The following is a 25616-nucleotide window of genomic DNA, read 5'->3' as shown; positions in this document are numbered from 1 at the left end:
AAATATATTAAAGCGGGCTCAATGCATTAGCATTTGTAGTTTTTTGTTCTCACCGATTTCATCGTCTGTTAAGCAAATTCGTGTCTATGAGTGGACTTTGAGCAAAAACACATGTTTATTAATAATATTTCACATATTTTATAGGGCTTTTTTATAATGACTTAATCCAAAAGTATTAAAACGGTGCGCCACTTAGCAGTACATAAATAACTTCAACTCCCGAAGTCCTCGTCGGTTCACTTCAGGACGACAGAGCGAGCCGCCGTAGAATCTCATACAAACTATCGCTCTTCCTCAATCAACCGAATGTTGACGTTTACAACAGGGACTGCAGCCTGCTCCTCCACAGCTTGCTGACAACACGGGCTGGACTTTCCAGCCGAGATTTGAGGGAGAAACGTCTAGTGCAATTCCAGCAAGATAAGGTTGAATGTATCAAATTTCGGAAATGGTCGACAGAAACGACAGAGTCCCCATGATGACAGGCAGGACAAGGAGATCAACCATCGGCCCCACGCCAGCGGGAGGCAATTCGAAACAAGCCAATGGCAGCAAGCAGAGCAGCGCAGGGGAAAAAACGCCAAGCCATCCGAGCCACAGCAACGGGAAGGTGAAGAAGGAAAAACAGGTACACGAGCCGGTCAGGACACCACAGGAGAGGAGTACAATCTGCGAAAGACTCAGGTAAAGCGTGACACAGAAGCATAACACACGTAGAGCACAACACACGGCTTTTTGAGCTCACAGACACGTCTTCAATCCCTGATGTCTTCAGTTCTAGCTGCCTGTCACTGATCTTTTGTCACTCAAAATGTTCCAAAATGTTATGCATTGAAGGCCTTTGGTATTAACTATAGGTTCCTCATAATATGAGGCCAAAGACTAATCAGCCAGGTTCACTTACGCCATGTATGTTCACTTTGCTTAGCTACGTGTTTGAGAGAAATCTAGGCCACATGTCTATAGGCTACATTTGCAGATCATGTAGCTATTCTGCAGTGAATTTAAATGTGCTACACCAGTGGCTGTACACCATTCAGTGATCCTCAATCTTGGTCCTGGCTGGATGATGCACAACAAAGTGTGTTGATTCAACTAATCATCGACTCTTTATTACTGGCTCCCCAGCTGCCATGTCCTCCAGGAGTCCCTGCTCAGCTCAGCCAGTGGATACAGTAACTATAGAGGCATCCTCAACTGGTGTGTGGTCATGCTGGTAAGTGCTAGCCTGCCTTCTGTGCATAGGAAATTGCACATTAAATTGTCATCCACCTCCTATGATTAAGGACATATGGACATGTACACACCATATAAATATTAATCATTCTATTTCTATGGTACACACGCAAAAAAATATTTAAACAAATTTAATGGGGGGGTCCGATGTGATTAGGTCTGGTGATTAATAAGGAGCATGCTGCACTTGATGCACTTTTTTTCCTTCCAATTATTGATAAGCATGCGCCTATTAAGAAACTGACTGCTAGAGCTGTTAAGGCCCTATAGATTGAGGAATTGAAAAGCTGTATGGTTAGGTGGGACGACACAAAAGGAGTTCATATCTGATTGGCAAACTTACTGTAAAATTGAGAAATGATGTGACTAAACTGAACAAAAAGAAGAAATTGTCTTATGAAACCAAAATAATTGACAAAGTATGATGGGAAAAAAGTGTTGGAATACTTTAAATTAAATGAAGGGCAGAAAGCCATTCAACTCCACCATTCATTGAATCACATGGCTTATTCATAACACAACCTTCTGATGTTGCCAATTACTTTAATGACTTTCTTTGGCAAACTTAGGCATGAAATGCCAACAACCTATTCATGCATAAAAAAAAAACCTAAATAATGAAAAAAGCATTGTAATTTTGAATTCTATGAAGTTAGTGGAAAAGTTGTCCCATCAATAATGAGAAACCACTTGGTATAGACAACTTAGATGAAAAGCTACTGAGAATAGTAGTGAAATATATTGCCTCATATATAATTTTTTATTTTATTTATTATTAACCATGTTTGTACTCAGACCTGGAGGGAAGCCAAAGTCATTCCACTACCCAAGAATGGAAAAGTCCACTTTACTGGCTCTAACAGCTGACCAATCAGCGTACAGCAAACTTTTGGGAAAATTTGTTTTTTACCAGATACAATGCTATTTCTCTGTAAACAAACTAACAGACTCTCAGCCTGCTTATAGAGCAGGGCACTCAACATGTACTGCACTGACAAAAATGACTGATGATTGGTTGAAATAATTTGATAGTAAGAAGATTGTGGAAGCTGTACTGTTAGATTTCATTATAGCCTTTGATATAATTGACAACTTGTTTAAAAAAATAACTTGTTATGGCTTTTCAACCTCAGCTCTGAATCCACGATATGGCAATATATATAGAACACAGGGTTTTCTTTAAAACATTTCATTGTGTGGTGTACCGCAGGGCAGCTCTCTTGGCCCTCTACTCTTTTCTATATTTACTAATGACCTGCAACTGGCATTAAGCAAAGCCAGTGTGTCTACTAGGGTTTCCGTTAGCAGGTAATAGCTGGCTTTCGTCTATTTAAAAAAATATATATATATTTATTAAGAAACTGATAAATAAAATTGCCACCGGAAAGTTGTCCGGGAGAAGTACAAATCCCATTGCTTTTTAACCTTTTCATTGATGGAAATGCATTTGACTGGTCATGCTTATTGGTCTGTAGGTTAATTTGCATAATTTAGTGGAATTAAATTGGCATGTGTGTACAGTATATTTGTTATGTATCTTATTTATCATGTGTACAGATACAGAACATTTGACTGCAAAATCTGTCAGACAGCATGAAAGCTGCTGCTGCATCATCTTGTGGTGTTTTCAAGACAACTGGGAACTCTGAAAAATACGAGGTTAAATCATGACTTCAGTGATCTTCAGGTCGGAAAGCCGGGTCCCTAGAAAGAGGCCAGAGTTCCCGAGTTGGAATTGTGAGTTGGATGACCGTTAAATGTTTTTTTTCCCCCAGTCGGAGCTTGTGTTCTTCCCCCCCCAGTCGTTTTGAACGTCCTGAAGTCTGAGTTCCCAGTTGTTTTGAACGTGGCAACGGAAGGCAGGCTTCATCAGCGCATCACACACCACTTTGCAATGAGTTAGAGGCTGTATGCATTTTGAAAACATATTTAATTGTTTGAAACCTAAATGTTTTAATACATATGATGAGGCATGTCTTACCTTGCTTCAAAGTAGCCTATTAGATCTCCCATCTTTCTAAATTTCTAAATAATATTTTCAACTCTGACACATGAAACTGCTCACATGTTCAGTGCCCTTTTGAACAGTGTTTTCCTTCTAATTGCATTATGGAACTAACATTCACATGTATCCTCCTGCTTTGTGCGCATTGCTGCACTTGTAATGTGAAGAAATAATAGTTTATCAACATTTTAAAGTTAAACGTTCTGATCTGTTGCATCAGACTTATTGCTTTTTAATGTTTAAAAAAAAAATGTTTCCTAGGCCTACTGGCTGTATGAATTTGGAATCTATAGTCCCACAACTGTCCCAGAGTCTGTTTGGAATAGGCTATTTCTTTCTCAACAAGCTGACCAATAGAATAGGTATCATAAACTTTTCTATGATAGTAGATTGACAGGCTAGTGATTTTACTGTTCGTTACTCAGCTTGTTGGCTGAGGAAAAGTACATGTGGACAGTTATTCTGTTCAAAGTACACCAGAATTCGGTAAGAAGGACTGCACATCATTGCATCCTCGACTTGCATGTTCTGTTCATATGAATGACCATATTCTAAATGTGATTTCTGTCATTCTGAACAGCGTGGGTGGACGTCCTAATCAGGTTAAGCACCCAATGCATATGGGTCTGGTAAATTAAAACGTTGCCAGTCAAATGTCCAGTGCCACATTTTCCGTAACGGAAATCCTGGTGACTATGTATGTTTATGATTCAACCCTGTACGTGTCAGCAACCACTGCAGCCCTAAACAAAGAGTTGCAGTCAGTTTTAGAATGGGTGGCCAGTAATAAACTTGTCCTGAACATCTCTAAAACTAAGCATTGCGTATGGTACAAATCATTCCTTAAGTTCTAGACCTCAGCTGAATCTGGTAATGAATGGTGTGTCTGTTGTGCAAGTTGAGGAGACTAAATGACTTGGTGTTAACTAGGATTGTAACCGTTCATGGTCAAACCCTATTGATTCAATGGTTGTAAAGATGGGGAGGGATCTGTCTGTGATAAAGAGATGCACTTCGATCCTCTTCACTGTAATTGGAGTGATAATATCAATACTATGCATGCCCGACTCTCCTGGCTAAAAGGAAAGACTGACTGCATCACTGTTTTTTTATAAGCAACATTAATGTGTTAAATTCAAAATGGTTGACATAGTCAACTTACACACACCAGTGGTCTTTTCACAGTTCCCAAATCCAGGACCCCAAAAATTCAGGACAAATTCAAGAAAACATGCAGTATTATATAGTCATGATTGCATGGAACTCACTTCCAGCTCAGATTTTGCAGATAAACAACAAACCTGGTTTAAAAAAAACTGATAAAAACAACACCTCGCGGCTCAACACATCTCCCCTATTTGACATAGATATTTTGTGTGTATGTACTGATATGTAGGCTGTGTGGCATTGTGTTTTTAAATGTATGGGGTTCTGTCCTTGACCTGCTTTTGTCTATTAATGTTCATTATTATGACATGTTCTGTGTGGACCCCAGGAAGAGTAGCGCCTGCTTTCCCAGCAGCCAATGGGATCCAAATAAACTACCAAATCTAGGCCTGGGATTGGGCCCCTGTTTTGCCACTGAAATCGTCTAGACCTATTTATGCTTAAAACGCTTAGATCAGGTGATTTATTCTGTGAAAAAGGTGTTTTGAAGACAGACATTCAGAAGTAGGCCACTGCTACATTTTCATAAAGCAGGCTGTGCAGAAGCCTCTGGTTACTCTGTGAACCACCATCACTCCGTTAGTCTGGTCTTTGATCTATTTCAGCTGGAAGCCAGTTGGGGTAGGAGAGGTGCCCTGAGGTTAGAGCCACAGAGAGAATGAATATAGTGATGCTGCTGGTAACAGAGCAGCTATATTGGGGCTATTCAAATCAATCTGCATGGACCCATATTGTCTTTTTTAGACTCTGGAACTCCGACTGAAATGTTTTGTATAGCGTGTTGAATACTCTTCTGTCAATCAGGGCATTCATTGGATCTGTGCAGACTGAACTCTGATCAACTTTGAGGATGGATGGTTGATTATCTTTCTCAGTAGGCCTACATTTCTTCTTTCCTGCCAATAGCTGCAGTTGTTTTGGTCTGCCTATCTCAGCTAGGTATCATCTCAGCTTCTCTTGTGCTGTTGTCTACACAGTGAGAATCATGCATACAGTAGTTAACCGTTGTAACTCAACAGTGTGGTCATTTCTTTTCAGTGCTGGCTCTCAATAGCAATAGTAAACATGATTTTTATCAATGCTACGCCTGTGCACGGCCAACATTAAATGATTATCTGTTTGATAAGAGAATAAGGAACTCGTCCCTTCCCGCCTCACATTTTATTATGAGGGAGAAGTGTTATGTGAGCTATGAAGGGACTTAGGACGAGAGCCGATGCTTCTTGGCCATGTGTTATACAGCTTGCCTTATTCAACTCTCTCGCTCTCACTCACCCACCCACTCACTTCTTCATCACTTTCGTGCCCTTATATCAACAAACTAAAACTTTACTTTACATTGTAGCAGTAACAGAAAAGACAGTCACCACCCCTCTCTTGACACTTTGGTAGATAGACTCTGGTGGGTATTTAACACTAACATGTTGTCCTCCTGTTTCTCTCAGTAAGGAGTCTGACAGGAGTTCTTACTCTAATCTCTCTACAATGTGTCACTTCACATATTTTGACTCCTTGTACTACTCCACCTGCCTCATGTAGCCTACTGGCAGACAGGTCGAACAACACAGCCAAGCAAGTTTTCTGGCATAGGTCCTTTAGACAAACCGGAGGTCCATTTTAGCTAGGTTTAATGCGGTCTCTGATGTTTTGATCAGTCAAGTTTGCACTGGTTAGATAAGCAAGGTGCAACCAATTTACACAGTACAAACACGGTATGCTAGGCTGCTGGCATTGTTACAGTAATGGAGTGGGCAATGGGCATTAGCTGTCAGTTGACTTTGCTGGGGAGGCCAAAGCACTCATGACTCCCATCAAGCGTTTGATTTGTCAGATGATGTGTTCCAGTTAATTCTGTCCCCAAGGCTAAGGTCAAGTGAGGACACAGTCTGAGGTGAGAATTTATTTCTTCCTTTTGAGGATAACCATTTTCCTGTTCTCCTTCAAAAGCGTGACTGGATGTTCAAGGGTATTTTATCGTTTTTCTGGCAGAACATGGCATTTCTAACTTGCACGGACAGAGGGGAGGAATTCTTAAATGATAATTACTGAAATGAATGCGGACAGAATCCCATGTCTTCTAGCTAAAAATAAACACCCATTTATTGCTGTTTGAAGAGAGACTGCTGGAAAAGCTTCCCGTCGTCTTCAAAGCATCTGAGCGAGAAGTCTAATTTCCAAAGCCGGTATTAATCTGTCTTTGAAACATGATCGCTATGCCATTCCCCAGAAATCATCCCTATATTCTTTGTACCCGGTAATGAATAATTATGAAATTCAAGTGGAAAATTGCTGGCAAGAGGGGATATGTGGGCTAGAAAACAGATCTAACAGCAAGGAATGTCCATAGAAATATAATTAATTTGTATGGGCATGACGTCCACTGTCCTTTACGCAACAATCCTTTACAGAAGGCTTACCACATCGTCTTACGTCAGATTCTGCCTGACAAACGTTGTGTAGGAGTGATGCCATCTGACGTAAGAAAATATTATTCTGTCGCAATGATGCCCAGCTAGTTAGAAAGGGCTTGTTCCTTTGCATGTGCTGCTTAATGTAGGCCTAACCAGGTTTCTCTTTCTATTAAAGGGCTCCTGGCCTAGGCTCCATCTATCCACTGTATGTAGGCTGTGCCAATAAACCATCAATATTGCAGTTTCCATATCGAATGGGTCATTTACACTATATATACAAAAATATGTGGACACCCCTTCAAATTAGTGGATTTGGCTATTTCAGCCACACCCACTGTTGACAGATGTATAAAACCTAAATTGAGCACACAGCTATGCAATCTTCGTAGGCAAACATTGGCAGGAGATTGGCCTTACTGAAGTGTTCTAACTTTCAACGTGGCACCGTCATAGGATGCCACCTTTCCAACAAGTTCCAACAGTTCATCACATTTCTGTCCTGCTAAAGCTGCCCTGGTCAATTAGGAAGTGCTGTTATGGTGAAGTGGAAACGTCTAGGAGCATCAATGGCTCCGCCACGAAGTGGTAGGCCACACAAAGCACACGGAACGGGACCGCAGAATGCTGAAGTGTGTAGCGCATAAAAGTTGTCTCACTCACTACCGAGTTCCAACATGCCTCTGGAAGCAACATCTAAAACCTCTTACCTTGGAATATTGAAGTCTCATGTTAAAATGAACCACCAACTTTCATATGTTCTCATGTTCTGAGCAAGGAACTCAAACGTTAGCTTTTTTTACATGGCACATGTTGCACTTTTACTTCTCCAACACTTTGTTTTTGCATTATTTAAACCAAATTGAACATGTTTCATTATTTATTTGAGGCTAAATTGATTTTTATTTATATATTATATTAACTTAAAATAAATGTTAGTTCAGTATTGTTGTAATTGTCATTATTACAAAAATCGGACGTTTTATTTTATTTTTTAAAATCGGTATTTGCTTGTTTTGGTCCTCCAATAATCTGTATTGGAGTTGAAAAATCATAATCGGTTGACCTCTAGTGTAAAGCCTTCCCAGAAGAGTGGAGGCTGTTATAGTAGCAAAGTGGGGACCAACCCATGAGATGTTCGACAAGCCGTTGTCCACATACATTTGGTAATGTAGTGTATAATTGATGCTTTTAAAAAGTATGTGTGTATATATATATATATATATATATATAATACCTTTTTTTAACTAGGCAAGTCAGTTAAGAACAAATTCTTATTTTCAATGACGGCCTAGGGACAGTGGGTTAACTGCCTGTCCATTTAATATGGAACATTGCTGCGGGGACTTGCTTCCAGAGTATGTGAGCGGAGTTGAGTGTTCGGAAATCCTGCTCATCGCTCATGGAGCGGTCCGCACTCACAGGAAGAAAAAACTGCCACTCCAAATTGGCTCCATTCATTAAAATCACAATTTAACCAACACCCATCTATTGTTGTGGCTGCCTGGACCTACCATTTTGTATTGAAAACAAACCATATGATTTGAATGAAAGGTATTTGAATAAACATGAAAAAGGTGAATGTAAGAAGCTCACCTTTTTTAAATAGGCTACATGTCATATTAAACAGCATATAAACACTCTAAATAGGTCAGGAGCCTACAAATAAACACATTGTGAGTGTGACACACTAGGCTGGTAGGGAGTCGGGGACATTAGGTCCTCAGCATTTAAACAACATTTCTTTGTATTAAATCATTTTATTACCTTGACATTCATTGTTGTCTGTGGCTTCAGGCTCATGCGATGGTGCCTGGAGAGCAGGCCTGCAGTGGAGAATATCCTCTCCGTACTTGCAGAGCCGCTGGGGATGCTAAACACCCTTTTGGCCAGAGATTTTTTTTTTTTTTTACATATATATTTCATTAATTAGAGATTTTTCTACTCTCTGAACGGGTCTCTTGGTCTTTTTTTTTTCACGGGCCTTTTCGGAACGGGTCTTACTATCCTCGAGTCCATTCGGAACGGGTCTCCTTTAAAAAATAATAAGTTATGCATATCGGGTCGTGTGGGAAAGCGGGGTCCATTTGGGAAGGGGTCAAATGTATTAGACCTGTGAAGACCTATAGCTCAAACATACAGGTAGTATTGAGTATTTTTTTTTTTTTTTTGGGGGGGGCTGAGAGCAAATTAGCAGTTATTAGCAGAAAACAGGTACATTGTGAGAAATGAGGAAAGTTAGCATTAAATATATATATTTATTTCACCCTTGTTGATCCCACATCTCATCTCCTGTTTGTTTTTTGGAAAAATACAGGAGGAAAAACAAGCCATACTGGATCAAGTTCCTCTGCCTTGTGTGGGTTGGTCCCCAGGGTAATCTTTTGCCAGAATAGATTATCAGCCTTCATAGAATGGAGATGATTAAGTATGGCTCATATCAATATGGGGCAGTTGACTTTGACCTGTCAAAATCAAGATGGGATCCTATCTCTGGTCCAGACTGGTATGCATTCCTCTAACTACTAAACTAACACCCTGGAACAGAAATTACTACTGATCAATGTCTTTTCCTTCATACGATTTTGTTTGTATGAATTTTGTCAATACAATAGAGGAGTTAGACATGCTCCGGAACTTTGGCGACTACTAAGTATTTTTTGAAACCTCCCGCTTTGGGCTGGATGTGTCAACGTATAGTTCATACATGTATAATCAATGAGCAGAATTACTGTCTTACCTTAATTAAACATGAAATCTCTAGTAGAAAGCAACTGTTTTTCTGGAAGCTGTGCTGCACCCCATGTGGGCCAGCACCCTAGAAATTCGAGTTCAACCAATGAGCTTCAGCCACACGCCATTTGAGTCATAGAGGGAGAGCAATGACGTGGTGCACAAATCTGCACATAATGTGATGTAGTATGCCATTTTTAGGGACAACTTTTGGCTCATGAGTGCTACTTTCATAACTACTGGCCATAAAGTATACAAAAGTACTGGAGAATCCCTTTAGTAAGAATGGCATAGCCTAAGTTTACTATCACAGTGTAACTTTGATGTGAACACGCCCATATGATTTCCAATCGATAAAGCACATTAGCGCTGTCTCCAACAAGAACAATATTGGTCGACCAAGAGTCGTCTCTTCTTTCAATCAATTGGTCAAAATGTTTAAACACGTGTATTTTTATATAGACACATTCTATGTTTGAATAAAATCAACTATGTAGGCTACTGTGCTTGTCTGATGCTTTAAGCACAGCAATCAAATACAAATTTAAGACACACAAATTACTAAAGAGGAGCCATACCAGAAGAACAAATCATGACCCTCTTCCACCTGCTGCTGGCCTTTTGCAGATTCAACCTTTTTAAGCTCCTGACGTTGCCGGGTAATAGGCTACACCAATGTAATGTCAAATCAAATCAAATTTTATTTGTCACATACACATGGTTAGCAGATGTTAATGTGAGTGTAGCGAAATGCTTGTGCTTCTAGTTCCGACAATGCAGTAATAACGAGCAAGTAATCTAACTAACAATTCCAAAAAAAAAACTACTGTCATACACAGTGTAAGGGGATAAAGAATATGTACATAAGGATATATGAATGAGTGATGGTACAGAGCAGCATAGGCAAGATACAGTAGATGATATCGAGTACAGTATATACATATGAGATAAGTATGTAAACCAAGTGGCATAGTTAAAGTGGCTAGTGATACATGTATTACATAAGGATGCAGTCGATGATATAGAGTACAGTATCAACGTATGCATATGAGATGAACAATGTAGGGTAAGTAACATTATATAAGGTAGCATTGTTTAAAGTGGCTAGTGATATATTTACATTTCCCATCAATTCCCATGATTAAAGTGGCTGGAGTAGAGTCAGTGTCATTGACAGTGTGTTGGCAGTAGCCACTCAATGTTAGTGGTGGCTGTTTAACAGTCTGATGGCCTTGAGATAGAAGCTGTTTTTCAGTCTCTCGGTCCCAGCTTTGATGCACCTGTACTGACCTCGCCTTCTGGATGGCAGCGGGGTGAACAGGCAGTGGCTCGGGTGGTTGATGTCCTTGATGATCTTTATGGCCTTCCTGTAGCATCGGGTGGTGTAGGTGTCCTGGAGGGCAGGTAGTTTGCCCCCGGTGATGCGTTGTGCAGACCTCACTACCCTCTGGAGAGCCTTACGGTTGAGGGCGGTGCAGTTGCCATACCAGGCGGTGATACAGCCCGCCAGGATGCTCTCGATTGTGCATCTGTAGAAGTTTGTGAGTGCTTTTGGTGACAAGCCGAAATTTCTTCAGCCTCCTGAGGTTGAAGAGGCACTGCTGCGCCTTCCTCACGATGCTGTCTGTGTGAGTGGACCAGTTCAGTTTGTCTGTGATGTGTATGCCGAGGAACTTAAAACTTGCTACCCTCTCCACTACTGTTCCATCGATGTGGATGGGGGGGGTGTTCCCTCTGCTGTTTCCTGAAGTCCACAATCATCTCCTTAGTTTTGTTGACGTTGAGTGTGAGGTTATTTTCCTGACACCACACTCCGAGGGCCCTCGCCTCCTCCCTGTAGGCCGTCTCGTTGTTGTTGGTAATCAAGCCTACCACTGTTGTGTCGTCCGCAAACTTGATGATTGAGTTGGAGGCGTGCATGGCCACGCAGTCGTGGGTGAACAGGGAGTACAGGAGAGGGCTCAGAACGCACCCTTGTGGGGCCCCAGTGTTGAGGATCAGCGGGGAGGAGATGTTGTTGCCTACCCTCACCACCTGGGGGCGGGCCCGTCAGGAAGTCCAGTACCCAGTTGCACAGGGCGGGGTCGAGACCCAGGGTCTCGAGCTTGATGACGAGCTTGGAGGGTACTATGGTGTTGAATGCCGAGCTGTAGTCGATGAACAGCATTCTCACATAGGTATTCCTCTTGTCCAGATGTGGGTTAGGGCAGTGTGCAGTGTGGTTGAGATTGCATCGTCTGTGGACCTATTTGGGCGGTAAGCAAATTGGAGTGGGTCAAGGGTGTCAGGTAGGGTGGAGGTGATATGGTCCTTGACTAGTCTCTCAAAGCACTTCATGATGACGGATGTGAGTGCTACGGGCGGTAGTCGTTTAGCTCAGTTACCTTAGCTTTCTTGGGAACAGGAACAATGGTGGCCCTCTTGAAGCATGTGGGAACAGCAGACTGGTATAGGGATTGATTGAATATGTCCGTAAACACACCGGCCAGCTGGTCTGCGCATGCTCTGAGGGCGCGGCTGGGGATGCCGTCTGGGCCTGCAGCCTTGCGAGGGTTAACACGTTTAAATGTCTTACTCACTTCGGCTGCAGTGAAGGAGAGACCGCATGTTTCCGTTGCAGGCCGTGTCAGTGGCACTGTATTGTCCTCAAAGCGGGCAAAAAAGTTATTTAGTCTGCCTGGGAGCAAGACATCCTGGTCCGTGACTGGGCTGGGTTTCTTCCTGTAGTCCGTGATTGACTGTAGACCCTGCCACATACCTCTTGTGTCTGAGCCGTTGAATTGAGATGTGTGCAGGGTAATAGGTTACACCAATGTAATGTACAGGGTCATAGGCTACACCAGCGGTCGGCAACTTGGCACGCCAAATGGAAAAGGTTATCGTACCATTTATAGGGATCTGCGTGCCAGTTATGATTTTCATTTGCACATTTTTGTGGAACAGTTTCATTTAATTTATAATAAGGTCATCATACCGTGGTTCTTCCTTGAAAAGTTACGAGCTTATGCTGTAACCGTTTGTGGTAGATGGTAGCATTCTGTCATTGCACCACACCATCTCAAAATCATTGTCATGGGTTTAATCAAAACTCTATGTAAATGAAAATTATTCAAATCTAAAACTAACTTTTATATTGCCAATATGTAAAAATAGCTTCCATAAAGCCACCAAATACAAACATTGCAGCCCACAGGTAGAAGGTATCCTGATTTTTAAAAAATAAAAATAAAATCCTATAAATCACATTGGCTACACATGACCTATCTGCAAGGAACATGAAACATCGTATCAACTATTAACTTGGTCTGCACAAAGCTTGTGCTATCAACATTGGAGAGGGTTGGAAAGATGTTAAATATTGTTTACGTTGAGAACTATTGTCATTCGCAATTCATGTAAAAACAGACTTTGTTTACTTGCTGTTTGAGGCAAAGAAAAAATGACTTTGAGAAGCTCCACGGTGATGGTGAGTTAAGACAATTGGAAATGGTATCAGATTCCCAAATGGGAACATTTATAGGCCTATATTTGTGCGCAGGCCAGGTATGTGGCAGGGTCTGCAGACAATCACAGATTACAAAGGGAAAACCAGCCACGTCGCAGACACCATCATGCTCCCAGACAAGCTAAATATGTTCTCCATGGCCGCCATGAAAAAGACATTTAACCGTGTTAACCCTAGCAAGGCTGTCGGCTCAGACGGCATCACTAGCCATGTCCTCAGAGCATGCGCAGACCAGCTGGCTGGAGTGTTTACAGACATTCATTCTCTCCTTATCCCAGTCTGTTCCCACTTGCTTCAAGATGTCCACCATTGTTCCTGTACCCAAGAAAGCAAAGGTCACTGAAATAAATGACTATCGCCCAGTAGCACTCACTTCCGTCATCATGAAGTGCTTTGAGAGGCTAGTTAAGGATCATGTCACCTCTACCTTACCCGACACCCTAGACCCACTTCAATTTCCTTACCGCTCCAATAGATCCACAGACTGTGTATTCGCCATCGCACTGCACACTGCCCTATCCCATCTGGACGAGGAATACCTACATCAGAATACTGTTCATTGACTAGCTCAGCATTCAACACCATAGTACACTCCAAGCTTGAGGCCCTGAGTCTGAACCCCGTCCTGTGCAACTGGATACTGGACTTCCTGACGGGCCGCCCCCCAGGTGGCGAAGGTAGGAAACAACCTCTCCACTTCGCTGATCCTCAAGGGTACGTTCTCAACCCCCTCCTGTTCACCCAAGACTGCGTGGCCATGCACACCTCCAACTCAATCATCAAGTTTGCAGATGACACAACAGTACTAGGCCTGATTACCAACAATGAGAGAGCCTACAGGGAGGAGGTGTAGTGCCAGGAAAATAACCTCTCCCTCAACAAAACGAAGGAGCTGATCGTGAACTTCAGGAAAAGGCAGAGGGAGCATGCCCCTATCCACATCGACATGACCACAGTGGAGAAGGTGGACATTTTCAAGTTCTCCTGCGTACACATCACTGACAATCTGAAATGGTCCACCAACACAGACCGTGTGGTGAAGGAGGCTGAAGAAATTTGGCTTGGCCCCTAAGACCCTCCAAAATTTTACAGATACACAATTGAGAGCATCCTGTCGGGCTGTATCACCGCCCGCATCACCGGGTGCACACTGCCTGCCCTCCAGGACACCTACAGCACCCGATGTCACAGGAAGGCCAAAAAGATCATCAAGAACAGCAACCACTCATGCCACGGCCTGTTCACCCCACTATCATCCAGAAGGCAAGGTCAGTACAGGTGCATCAAAGCTGGGACCAAGAGACTGAAAAACAGCTTCTCTCAAGGCTATCAGCGTGTTAAATAGCCGGCTACCACCCGGTTACGTAACCCTGCACCGTAGAGGCTGCCGCCCTATGTACATAGACATGGAATCACTGGCCACTTTAATAATGGAACACTCATCACTTTTAATAATGTTTACATACAGTTTTACTAATTTCATATGTATATACTGTGTTCTACTGTATTTAGTCAATGCCACTCAGACATTGCTCATCCTAATATTTATATATTTCTTAATTCCATTCTTTTACTTTTAGATTTGTGAATTGTTAGATACTACTGCACAGTTGGCGCTAGGAACACAAGCATAACATCTGATAAATGTGTATGTGACCAATAACATCTGCTAAATAAGTGTATGTGATAACATGTGATTTGATTTGAGGTAGGCCTAGTCTATACGTAATCAACTGTGTTTGTGTCCTTTCTCAAGATTGACAGGAGCGATCCAAACAAAAGACAATTAATAAAATGACAACTCACAAATGGAATTAAATCAACTTTTTCTCACAAATGTAGCCTAGGTTATGCGTTCTGCAAACATGTCCACACCTCAATGACAACGGTAAGAGTGTAATAATAATAATAATATTGAATGCATTAAAATAATTTTCCATAACCAAACAAACATTGTAGATTAGAAATTATGGTGAATATACTACTGGTGTGTCATCCCCGCAGACTGAAATGGATTAGTCCACTCCGACAGGTGCCAAATATATATATTTGCCATTGATCGACAAAAAAAAAATGTTGGTCTACCAACAGCCTATTAACTAAACAATCGACCAGTCGACTAAATGGGGTCAGCCCTAAAGCACATTTTACATTTATATTTTAATCTTTAACAAACGCTCTTATCCAGACAGACTTACAGGAACAATTAGGGTTAAGTGCCTTGCTCAAGGGCACATTTTGATTACTGGCCCAATGCTCTTAAGCGCTAGGCTACCTGCCACACACTGATTTACAAAATCTCTTCAATTGCAGGTCTTGAGCAATGCACGCCTTTTCCTGGAGAATCTCCTAAAGTAAGTATGTGCAGCTATAGGCACCCCAAATAACTATTAGTCTAGGCTATGTTAAACTTCTATATCGTTATTTGTTTATCACTGAGATCCTAACTGTGTCTCCCATCACGACTGCAGATCCATTCATTTTGACCGCAGCTTCTGTAGGAAGCCTCTCATAACCATCTCCTTGTGAACAAAAATATCCATCCATGTGACTTTTTTTTCTTCTCTTTCCCTCTCTCTGATAGATATGGGATATTGGTGGACCCCATCCAAGTTGTTTCACTGTTCTTAAAAGACCCATATAGCTGGCCTGCACCATGCCTTGTCATTGGTATATAGCTTAAATCTGTTTCCTCTTTGGCATGCTAACTGTGTTATTGTGGTGCTTGTACATCTTCCAAAATCTATTTATTTGAATAGCTCATTGTCTGGCTTTTGTTGCTTAGCAACCTGAGTCTATACCAGTTTAAAATACCATCAAGTGTTTTTCCACCAAGTGTGGGCAAATGTACTCATTTTGGAACAACATTGTAGTAATATTATACGGCTGTCTTTTGTTGAGTACCAGAGTCTGTATTTTTATTTTTCCTCTCCTGCAGTCTCCAACGTGTTCATAATGGCAGCTTTGTACACGGAGCGGAAGCTATCTGTGGTGAGTGTCGTGCCATAATGTCTGGGACTAATGTGAACGATGCACTGTGAAATCTTACTAATCTCTCTGTTGCTCGTGAACACAAGCATTTCAGACATCTGTTAGCTGGAAATGGAGGGGGGCAGCATTTTCCTCTAATCAAAACCAATGTGGCTCCTCTAGCTAGTTGACAACATGGGCTGTTCTTTGTGTCTTTGGAAGGACACTAGTTGTTTTTTGTTAGATAAGGATTATATTGTATTTCACCCTCCTAATATTTATTAAATAGGTCAGTGAAAGACTGACAGGAAAGGTGGGAGAGGGGAAAGGATGTACTAGAAGGTGTGGGCTGGATCCGAACCCACAGCCTCACTGGTACATGTATTCTGGAGGCAGCTGTTTTAGACCACCCCAGTCCCACAGAGATCCCAAATAATTTTAATTGTAATCCTGTGCTCAGGCCACTGTGTTAACAATGCTTTTAATTCCTGTTGCTCTGCAGGGCACCATCTCAGAGATGACTGGAACATTCCTTTACTTGGTCAATCTGACTACCCTCCTCTGTTTCCCATCAGCCACTGTGCTCACGCTGACCTCCATGACCCCAGGTGAGATGGCCTGATCATGATGCTTACACTGCATGGTCATATACATAGATCTAATGTGTCTAGGCTTCAAATATTTCTTGATCAAAAAGACTAAAGGCTTTTCTCAGAGTGGATGTATTTAAGAGACACATAGTTTTGTAAAGCTTGATGATAATAATTTTTGTCTTGTCCAGCTGGTGGAGTCTTTGCCCTGGGTGTGTACACCATCCTCTTCATGAAGCTGTACTCCTATAAAGACGTTAACATGTGGTGCAGAGAGATTAGACATACCAAAGCCCGCACCCTGACCCGCTCCCATTCATGTGAGTACTACTGACCACTAATGACCAGTAGTAACACTGTCTAACTTTACATTTTAGTCATTTAGCAGACGCTCTTATCCAAAGCGACTTACAATTGGTGCATTCATCTTAACATAGCTTGGTGAGACAATTCATCAAATCATGTACATTTTCCCTCAACAAAGTATCTATCAGCAAAGTCAGTGTTAGTAGGAAAAGACAAGTGACCTTTTTTGGGGTGGGGTGTGTCGGGGGTACCGTGGCAGTTATTTAAGATACTCTTCAAAGAGGTAGGGTTTCAGACATTTCGGGGGGTAGGAAGGTTGAACACACATTCTGGATAAGTTGCAGGGGTTTGATTGCACAAGCGGGGAGCCCAACCAACAGCGAGTTGTAGTGGTTTAGGCGAGAGATGACAAGGGCCTGGATTAGGACCTGCGCCACTTCCTGCGTGAGGAAAGGTTGTACTCTACGGATATTGTAGAGCATGAACCTGCAGGAGCGAGTCACTGATGTTTGCAGAGAACGACCGGGTGTTGTCCAGGGTCACGCCAAGGTTCTTTGCACTCTGGGAGGGGGACGCCGTGGAGTTGTCAACCGTGATGGAGAGATCTTGGAGCGGGCAGGTCTTCCCAAGAGGAAGAGCAGTTCCGTTTTGTTGAGCTTGTGGCGGGCTGACATCCAAGCTGAGATGTGTCACCACCCAGGCGTCAGATAAGGGGAAGGAGAAGAGTAGTTAAGTGTCATCCGTGTAGCAATGATCGGAGAGACCATGTGAGGATATGACGGAGCTGAGTGACTTGGTGTAAAGAGGAGAACACTTGGGGGACACCAGTGGTGCAGACACAGATCCGCTCCACGCCAACTGGTGAGCGACCTTTCAGGTAGGATGTAATCCAGGAGTGTGCAGAGCCTGAGAGGGTGGAGAGGAGGATCTGATGGTTCAAGTTGTCAAAGGCAGCGGATAGATCTAGGAGTATGAGGAGAGAGCATTGGCAGTGGAGAGGCTCTGTGATACAGAAGAGAACGGTCTCGGTTGAGTGAACCGTCTTGAAGCCTGGCTGGTTAGGGTCAAGAAGATCATTCTGAGAGAGATAACGAGAGAGTTGGTCAGAGATGCTCACGTGTTTTTGAAAGAAAATAAATTAGGGATACCGCTCTGTAGTTTTTGACGTGAAAGGGGGTCAAGTGTTGGTTTCTTGAGAAGGGAGGGGACTCTGGCCATGTTAGAGGGGATGTGGTCAAGGATGACTTGATAAGGGAAGTGCGCAATGGGAGGAGGGGAATGGGGTCAAGTGGGGTAGATCTGTGTGAGTGGGCTCAGTAGGCTTAGTGAATGAGTAGCGGACTTCGTCCACGGAGGGAGAGGGAGGATTCCGGAGGATGGAGAAGAGTTTCCCAGGGTTGGCGACAGAATATTTAAATGTAGAATGATAGTGGCTTTAGCAGCGGATACTGAGGAAGAGGAGGGAGTGGAAGGATGATCGGTCCTCCGGTAGTTTTCCTCCATTTCCGCTCAGCTGCCCGCAGTCCTGTTAGCACGCAGTGAAGGACTCGGCAATGAAGTGGGAGTGGAAGGTCGAGCCGGCCGGGAGGAAAGGACAGTGAGAGTCATAAGATGCGGTAAGGGAGGAGAGTAGGGTCGAAGAGTCAGGAAACAGGAAGGACGAGGATTTAGCAGAAGGGAGAGAGGATAGGATAGAAGAGGAGAAAGTAGTGGAAGAGAGAGAGTGAAGATTGCAGCGACACATGACCATCTGGGTAGGGGCTGAGTAGGTAGGGTTGATGGAGAGAAAAGGAAACAAAGTCATTTCCAGAGACATTAAGGTGAGGTCAAGCAAATTGCCTACATTGTGATTGGGGAAAGGGTGAGGTCAAGCATATTGCCTACATTGTGATTGGGGAAAGGGTGAGGTCAAAAGAGGAAAGGAGTGGAAAGGTGTCGGTATGTTGAAGTTGCCCAGTACGATTAGTGGTGAGCCATCGTTGGGAAATTAGCTGATCAAGGTGTCAATGTCATTGTGGGCACCTGGTGGGCGATAGATGACAATAATGTTAAGCTTGAGAGAAGTGACCGTAACTGCATGGAATTCAAATGAGAGTGACAGTTGAGAGAGAGGGGGGGGGGGGAAAGAGAAAATCGCTATTTAAGAGAAATTAATAGCCCTGTGCCACCACCGCGACGACCAGATGCTCTCGGACTATGAGAGAACACATAGTCAGATGACGAGAGCAGCTGGAGTAGCAGTGTTCTCTGGGGAAATCCATATCTCCGTCAGGGCCAAAAACGTGAAGGCAATATAGGCTGAGATGAACTTGGCATACAGGTTTACCTTCATACTACCTACCTTACTTGCTGTGTGTGTGCGTAATTAGGACAAATTCATTTAAGTAAAAGCACAAATAGCCAAAAATGTTAGAGGTGCTTCAAATTCTATGGCTGCCATCTTTCTACAGGACACCCTCCAGAGGATAATACTCTACCTGGTTGACATTATTGGTATTTGTGATCTTTACTCCAGTGCTGCTAGTGTAATTATGTCAACTGGATAGCATCGCCAAATTAGAATGTTGACATACTCACTCTCACACTTACACACAGCTCTGGGTCTTCTCTCAATTTGCACCCTCGATAACACGGATGCTGGCTGAGATCTGATTGGCTATCCCAGGATAATTACGCTGACCTCTCCAAAATGCATGTGATGTGAGGAGAAATAGACGGGTATTTAATTAGCTGTATGAGTAACTTCTGTGACCTGTTTCTTTGGCTGGGCTGTTGTTTACTGCGAAAAGCTTTCAGCGTTTGTTTAAATATGTATATTTTGCCCCCTGAATAAATACGAACACACACAGATGATTAGATGCACCCTCATGTATGCAGCAATGTCACACTTTCTGAAAAGTTACTGTTCTGCCATCGCCATCTATTGGTTGTATAGAAGTACTGCTGTCAGAAATAATACTTTTTTTCCATCCACACTTTCTATGCCCCCATAGGTCCATCTGTGGCCCAGTCAAATGGATCAGCTGTACATTCTCATGTGTCCTACCCTGGGAATCTCACACACAGAGGTCAGAACAGAAAGAGATGCAGAACATAATGACTAGTAGCTAGTTGCAATGTACAGTTGGGGGAAAAAAAATAAATCCATAAAATCCCCAAACTATTTTTTACATACAAAATTCTTGAAAAGACAATGTGTAAGATGAATGAAATTTATTGTGTGTGTTTCGCTGTCCTCCCTCCACAGATATATATTACTTTGTGTTTGCCCCAACACTCTGCTATGAGCTGAACTTCCCCCGGTCACCACGGATACGCAAGAGCTTCCTGTTGAGGAGACTCTTTGAGATGGTGAGGTCAAAGATCATATCAGGAAAACAGAGCTGTGCTATTTGCATACATACACCCTAAATAATACACAGTGCGATCATGAAAACATATTTTAAAGGGCCAATTCGCAGTTAGTGTTTTTCCCCACAACTGTTTCAGTAAAAAGCTGAGAGATGGGACTGGAGATATGTAATCACTCTCAAATTCATAGATGGCGCTATGGATGCAAGAACGTCCCATCAATGTTATTTTTTTGACCATGTTTTGAGGCTATGCAGTGTTTGTTTGCATTCACTTTGTTTACAAACATTGGACTAAAACAAACTAATCTCATGAGGCATTTATTAAGTTACATTCTTCAAGAATCAATGGGTACATATCATAAATCTAAAAAATTGATGTCACAACTGCTGATTGCCCCTTTTAATACATTTTAAAGATGCTGTGTCATCTAAAAACTGATCTAAAATCTTTTCCAGCTTTTCTTCATACAGTTACTGATTGGATTGGTACAACAGGTACGTTCATGATGTGTTATCCATACTGACATTACCTTTGTTACTATTTGGTGTATTTTCACTCATCAAACCAGATTAAAATTATTTTGAGTAATTGGTGACTTTATTATCACAAGATACACTTTTATGTTAACCATGTCTCAAAGATGCACTAATCTAGATGTTATTCTTTTTCAGTGGATAGTGCCGACGATTCAGAATTCCATGAAACCATTCCAGGTAAATATGAACATCCGTTGTCTGTTGGACTCCTGTCTATTCAACTGCTCCATTCCTTTGTACTTGGGGGGTGACTTAGTTTCATGTACCCTCTATGGCAGGATATGGACTTTTCCAGAATGATGGAGCGCATGTTGAAACTGGCTGTGAGTACAAATACAGACCACATAACCTAAACCCATGTCTCCATTAGGGCTGTCCCCACCGCCCCCCCCCAAAAAAAATCTCAAATTGACAAAGTAGATTCCCCCCATAAATAGACTGTTTTAATAAAATGAACTACACCGAACAAAAATCTAAACGCAAAATGTAAAGTGTTGGTCCCATGTTTCATGAGCTGAAATAAAAAAATCCCAGAAATGTTCTATATGCACAAAAAGCTTATTTCTGTCAAATTGTGTACAAATTTGTTAACACCCTTGTTAGTGAGCATTTCTCCTTTGCCAAGATATTCCATCCATCTGACAGGTGTGGCATATCAAGAAGCTGATTAAACTGCATTATCACAGGTGCACCTTGTGCTGGGAACAATAAGGCCACTTTAACATGTGCAATTTTGTCACGTAATGCCACGGATGTCTCGTTTTGAGGGAGTGTGCAATTGGCATGCTGACTGGAGGAATGTCCACCAGATAATTTCTGAGGAGTATTTCTGTCTGTAATAAAGCCCTTTTGTGGGGGAAAACTCATTCTGATTGGCTGGGTCTGGCTGCCAAGTGGGTGGTCCTATGCACCCCTGCCCAGTCATGTGAAATGCATAGATTAGGGCCTAATTCATTTATTTCAATTGACTCAATTCCTTATATAAACTGTAACTCAGTGAAGTCTTTGAAAATGTTGCATGCTGTGTGTTCTATTTTTGTTCAGTATATATGTACTGAGTTTGACTGATGCTTTAAGGACACTGTTTGATGAAATAAGATACACAAGTGTTATTTCATAGTTTTGTCTTTCATCAAATATATATAACACATACAGTACCATTCAAAAGTTTTTATTTTCTACATTGTAGAATAAAAGTGAAGACATCAAAACTATGAAATAACACGTATGGAATCATGTAGTTAAAAAAAAGTTAAATGCCAAGTGTGCAAAGCTGTCAAAAGGAAAAGGGTGGCTACTCTGAAGAATCTCAAATAAAATATTTGGTTACTACGTGATTCCATGTGTTATTTCATAGCTTTGATTTCTTTACTATTATTCTACAATAAAGAAAAACCCTTGAATGAGTAGGTGTCCAAACTTTTGACTGGTACTGTATGTACATAATCCTTCATGTCCAGACTGTCTAATGGCACAAGGCTTCCTCTCCTCTCCCCTCTACCCCAACAGGTTCCCAATCATTTAATCTGGCTCATCTTTTTCTATTGGTTTTTCCACTCTTCCATGAACTTCGTAGCTGAGCTGATGCAGTTTGGAGACAGGGAGTTTTACCGGGACTGGTGGTAAGTGGATGTTGATTTCCAGTTAGCTTTGTATTTGTTTTTAAGTTTGTGTTATTCGTGCAGTGATACCATGTGAATTGTACCATGTGTTTGGGTTACATGTAGTGATAGATGTAATACTAAAATAGCTTAGTCAAAAAAAAAGTTTTACTTTGAGCAAGGCTGCTCTGCACATCCTTTCCCTCCATGTCATATACAGTTGCAACTTTGTCTCTCTGAGCCAGTCACATGTTGTTTTGTAGGAACTCTGAGACGGTCACTTACTTCTGGTCTAACTGGAACATTCCTGTGCACAAGTGGTGCCTCCGGTGAGTAGGAGTTGAAGAAATAACATTGATTGGAACAACACCACCACCTACAGCACTGACTTTATGGCAGTGTGCGTGTTCACTAAGTGCCGTAACCTTCTGTGACATTATAACGGATGCTTTTAAGATCTACTGTAAAGTACACTCTTGGTTACTGTCTACAGTTCCAAACTAATAAATAATTTATTTTCATCATCCATTCTCCACAGCCACTTTTACAAGCCCATCATGAGGAGGGGAGTGAATAAGTGGGTCGCCCAGACGGCTGTCTTCCTGGTCTCCGCCTTCTTTCACGAGGTTCGTGTGGGTGGCTGTCATCGAACACACACTGACTCATGGTTTCACACTTGACTTACCTGATTTTACATTTCAGTGTTAAAGGCTGCACTGTGTAATAGTCCTCCTCCCTCTCTTTCAGTACTTGGTGAGCGTTCCTCTGAAAATGTTCAGACTGTGGGCGTTTATGGGCATGATGTCTCAGGTCAGACAACCTTTTCATTATCAAACAGTGGATTTGGGTGACATGGTCCTTTGTTAATGATTACACACACAGGTTTTTAAAGGACCTGGCTTTAGAGTTCAAGGACGGTTTCCCCCTAAAACTGACCTTTTCAGATCCCACTCGCCTGGTTTGTCGGCCGCTTCCTGAGAGGTAACCATGGCAACGCTGCGGTCTGGATCTCGCTCATCATTGGCCAGCCCGTCGCCGTGCTGATGTACGTCCACGACTACTATGTAATACATTACATGTCACAATCATGAACAGTTGGTCGCAAGCAGAGGCGCAATACATTATACTAAAGGACAAATTGAATGTCAAATGTTTACTTTGAAAGGGAAATATGAAGCTTGACTGAATAGTAAGAATTTTACACTAAGTAAATAGTTTGGCTTCCAGAAACAATATCTAATGCACTTATACATCAGAGAGACTTGGCTCCCGTCCTATCATTGCTGTGAAACACTGCCCTGACAAAACTAGAGAACATTTTTGTAGGCCTTTTGTCTGTTTCTTACTTAGTCTACAATTATGAAGATCAACGCAGACATTCCTATAGATAAACCTTACTATCGGTGTGCTGCTTTTTCTCATGCGTTTGACACGTCTTTTGCCTTTGATTAAATGACCGGAGTAATTTATTTGAAGTTGTGTGAACTCATGTGGCTGCAGTAATAACCAGTCACCTGTATTGTGCATAAGTCAAGCCAAATCTGTTATTACACTTGTGAAACTGTAATGTGTTTGCACTACAATGCATGCTGTTTGCTAATAAACATTTTTTTTTTTTTTTTGCTATAATCTTTAAATTATATAAATGGAACTGGTGGAGATGTTGCACATGCAGCTAAGAAAAATATGGAAATGTCTGTTCTACTCCATTACAACCAACTAATTGCAGCATTACCACAAATGGAAGAGGCAAGTAGAAGGGGGAGAAAGTAAGGAACTTGTCTGTCGGCGCTGCGTTAAAGACAAATTGTGGTAAATAGAAAGTATACCAGTTTCATTTTAAGGACCAAGAAATGTACAGCTGTGCCATATTGCAAAATCGCTAGGAAGAGATGTACCGATTCCATGGCACATGTTTATGAACTGATACACAAAACGTCGGATTCAAAACTTTTTTCAATTAATGATTATACAAAATTCTTGCAACCCAATAGAATGTTATAGGGGATACAACCATCCCAGCTCTGCATATTGTGCTGCGAAGAGACAATCATTATCATTTGTTTTGGTACTGTCCATATGTAGCTTGTTTTTGGTCACAGGTTCAGGAATGGCTAAAAACTCCTCCAGGTAAATGTTGCAATTTAACTCAGCAAATAGCACTGCTGGGGGATTTAAAAGTCAGTCAAATCGATCAATAATAACACTCTTGGCAAAAAAAATATTTAATCTGTAAACTGAGAATAGAAAAGGTTCAGAACTTTGAAACGGCACAGTTAATATGGGGGGACTAAAAACAAACTGTGTAGAAGCCTAAACATGGTTGTCCATTAGTTTCCTCCAATTAGGGAAGGGGTGGTAGTTAGGAGGAAAATATATTTACCTAAAGTCACAATCTGCAATAACTGATCTACCCCTCCCCCCAAAAATGTACTAAATAGGAGTGCTCAAGATATATTCAAAGAGCATCAGAGCTTAAGTACAATGTATTGTAAAATAAGTTGATGTTTTATATGCCAATATTGCCATCCTATTAAAAAGATGCTGGTGATCCAAACAGTAACAAGCATATTGTGTTGTACCAAACATACAGTATGCATGTATCCCTTTACGCCATTCCAGACCTGCACTGATCCTTTGTTTTGTCACTAGTATACTGGAACTGTGGTCTAGTTAGCCCTCAACCCTTCATGTTCAGTAGGACCATATATAGGACTATACATGCCTTTTTTTCTTCAGCAAAGGGCCTACTCATTCATGCCCATGTGCCTGACATCTCTACATGAGCCACAAACCAAATCCAGCCTGTATTCTCACTTCAGAGAAACTAAAGTGCTTAGTTTCTATTGTCATGTATTGTAGAAAATAAGTATTGGTTGAGTTCAGTTTTAATTCTTCCTTTACACTGTTTTCATTCAGGAAGGTTGCTCATTTACAATTTCAAGATTAGTGTGTATTTGATGGGCAGGTAAGAGGTATTTTCAGAATGTGATGTTTGTTTATACTGTAGTAACTCAAAGATCTATTTTAAGCCCCCAATCTATTGGGTGATATGTTTCTAGAACCTTGAATACCAGTGTGAAGTCAGGATTGCATATGTAGGTGAGAGTAGATTGTTTTCTATGAAATAAAACCCTGCCTGTGGATCTGTAACTTGACTATTTGCTTTCTTGTACATAATGTAATAACCATGAGTTTACTATAC

General features: G+C 41.8%; 1 protein-coding gene across 2 annotated transcripts; it reads left to right on the top strand.

Annotated features, from left to right (window-relative positions):
- The first annotated feature begins 211 nt into the window (after positions 1-211).
- LOC112264326 (diacylglycerol O-acyltransferase 1) lies at positions 212-25564 on the top strand. Of its 2 annotated transcripts, none has more exons than XM_024440853.2 (17): positions 212-684; positions 1129-1216; positions 15368-15408; positions 15639-15724; positions 15993-16045; positions 16527-16632; positions 16806-16934; positions 19914-19988; positions 20168-20271; positions 20730-20768; positions 20946-20987; positions 21089-21133; positions 22320-22432; positions 22675-22740; positions 22950-23037; positions 23159-23164; positions 23294-25564. In XM_024440853.2, exons 1-17 carry the CDS (start codon positions 431-433, stop codon positions 23387-23389), a joined length of 1431 nt encoding a protein of 476 aa, XP_024296621.1. In that variant the 5' UTR covers positions 212-430; the 3' UTR covers positions 23390-25564. The 2 variants fall into 2 exon arrangements, with proteins under 2 accessions (XP_024296621.1, XP_024296620.1); XM_024440852.2 differs by having other exon boundaries at positions 23159-23221; positions 23356-25564.
- The last annotated feature ends 52 nt before the right edge of the window (positions 25565-25616 follow it).

The sequence above is a fragment of the Oncorhynchus tshawytscha genome, linkage group LG13 (genome assembly GCF_018296145.1).
Source record: "Oncorhynchus tshawytscha isolate Ot180627B linkage group LG13, Otsh_v2.0, whole genome shotgun sequence".
Taxonomy (NCBI): domain Eukaryota; kingdom Metazoa; phylum Chordata; class Actinopteri; order Salmoniformes; family Salmonidae; genus Oncorhynchus; species Oncorhynchus tshawytscha.
The sequence above is the reverse complement of the archived record's forward strand: the minus strand, read 5'-3'. Positions and strand labels throughout refer to the sequence as shown.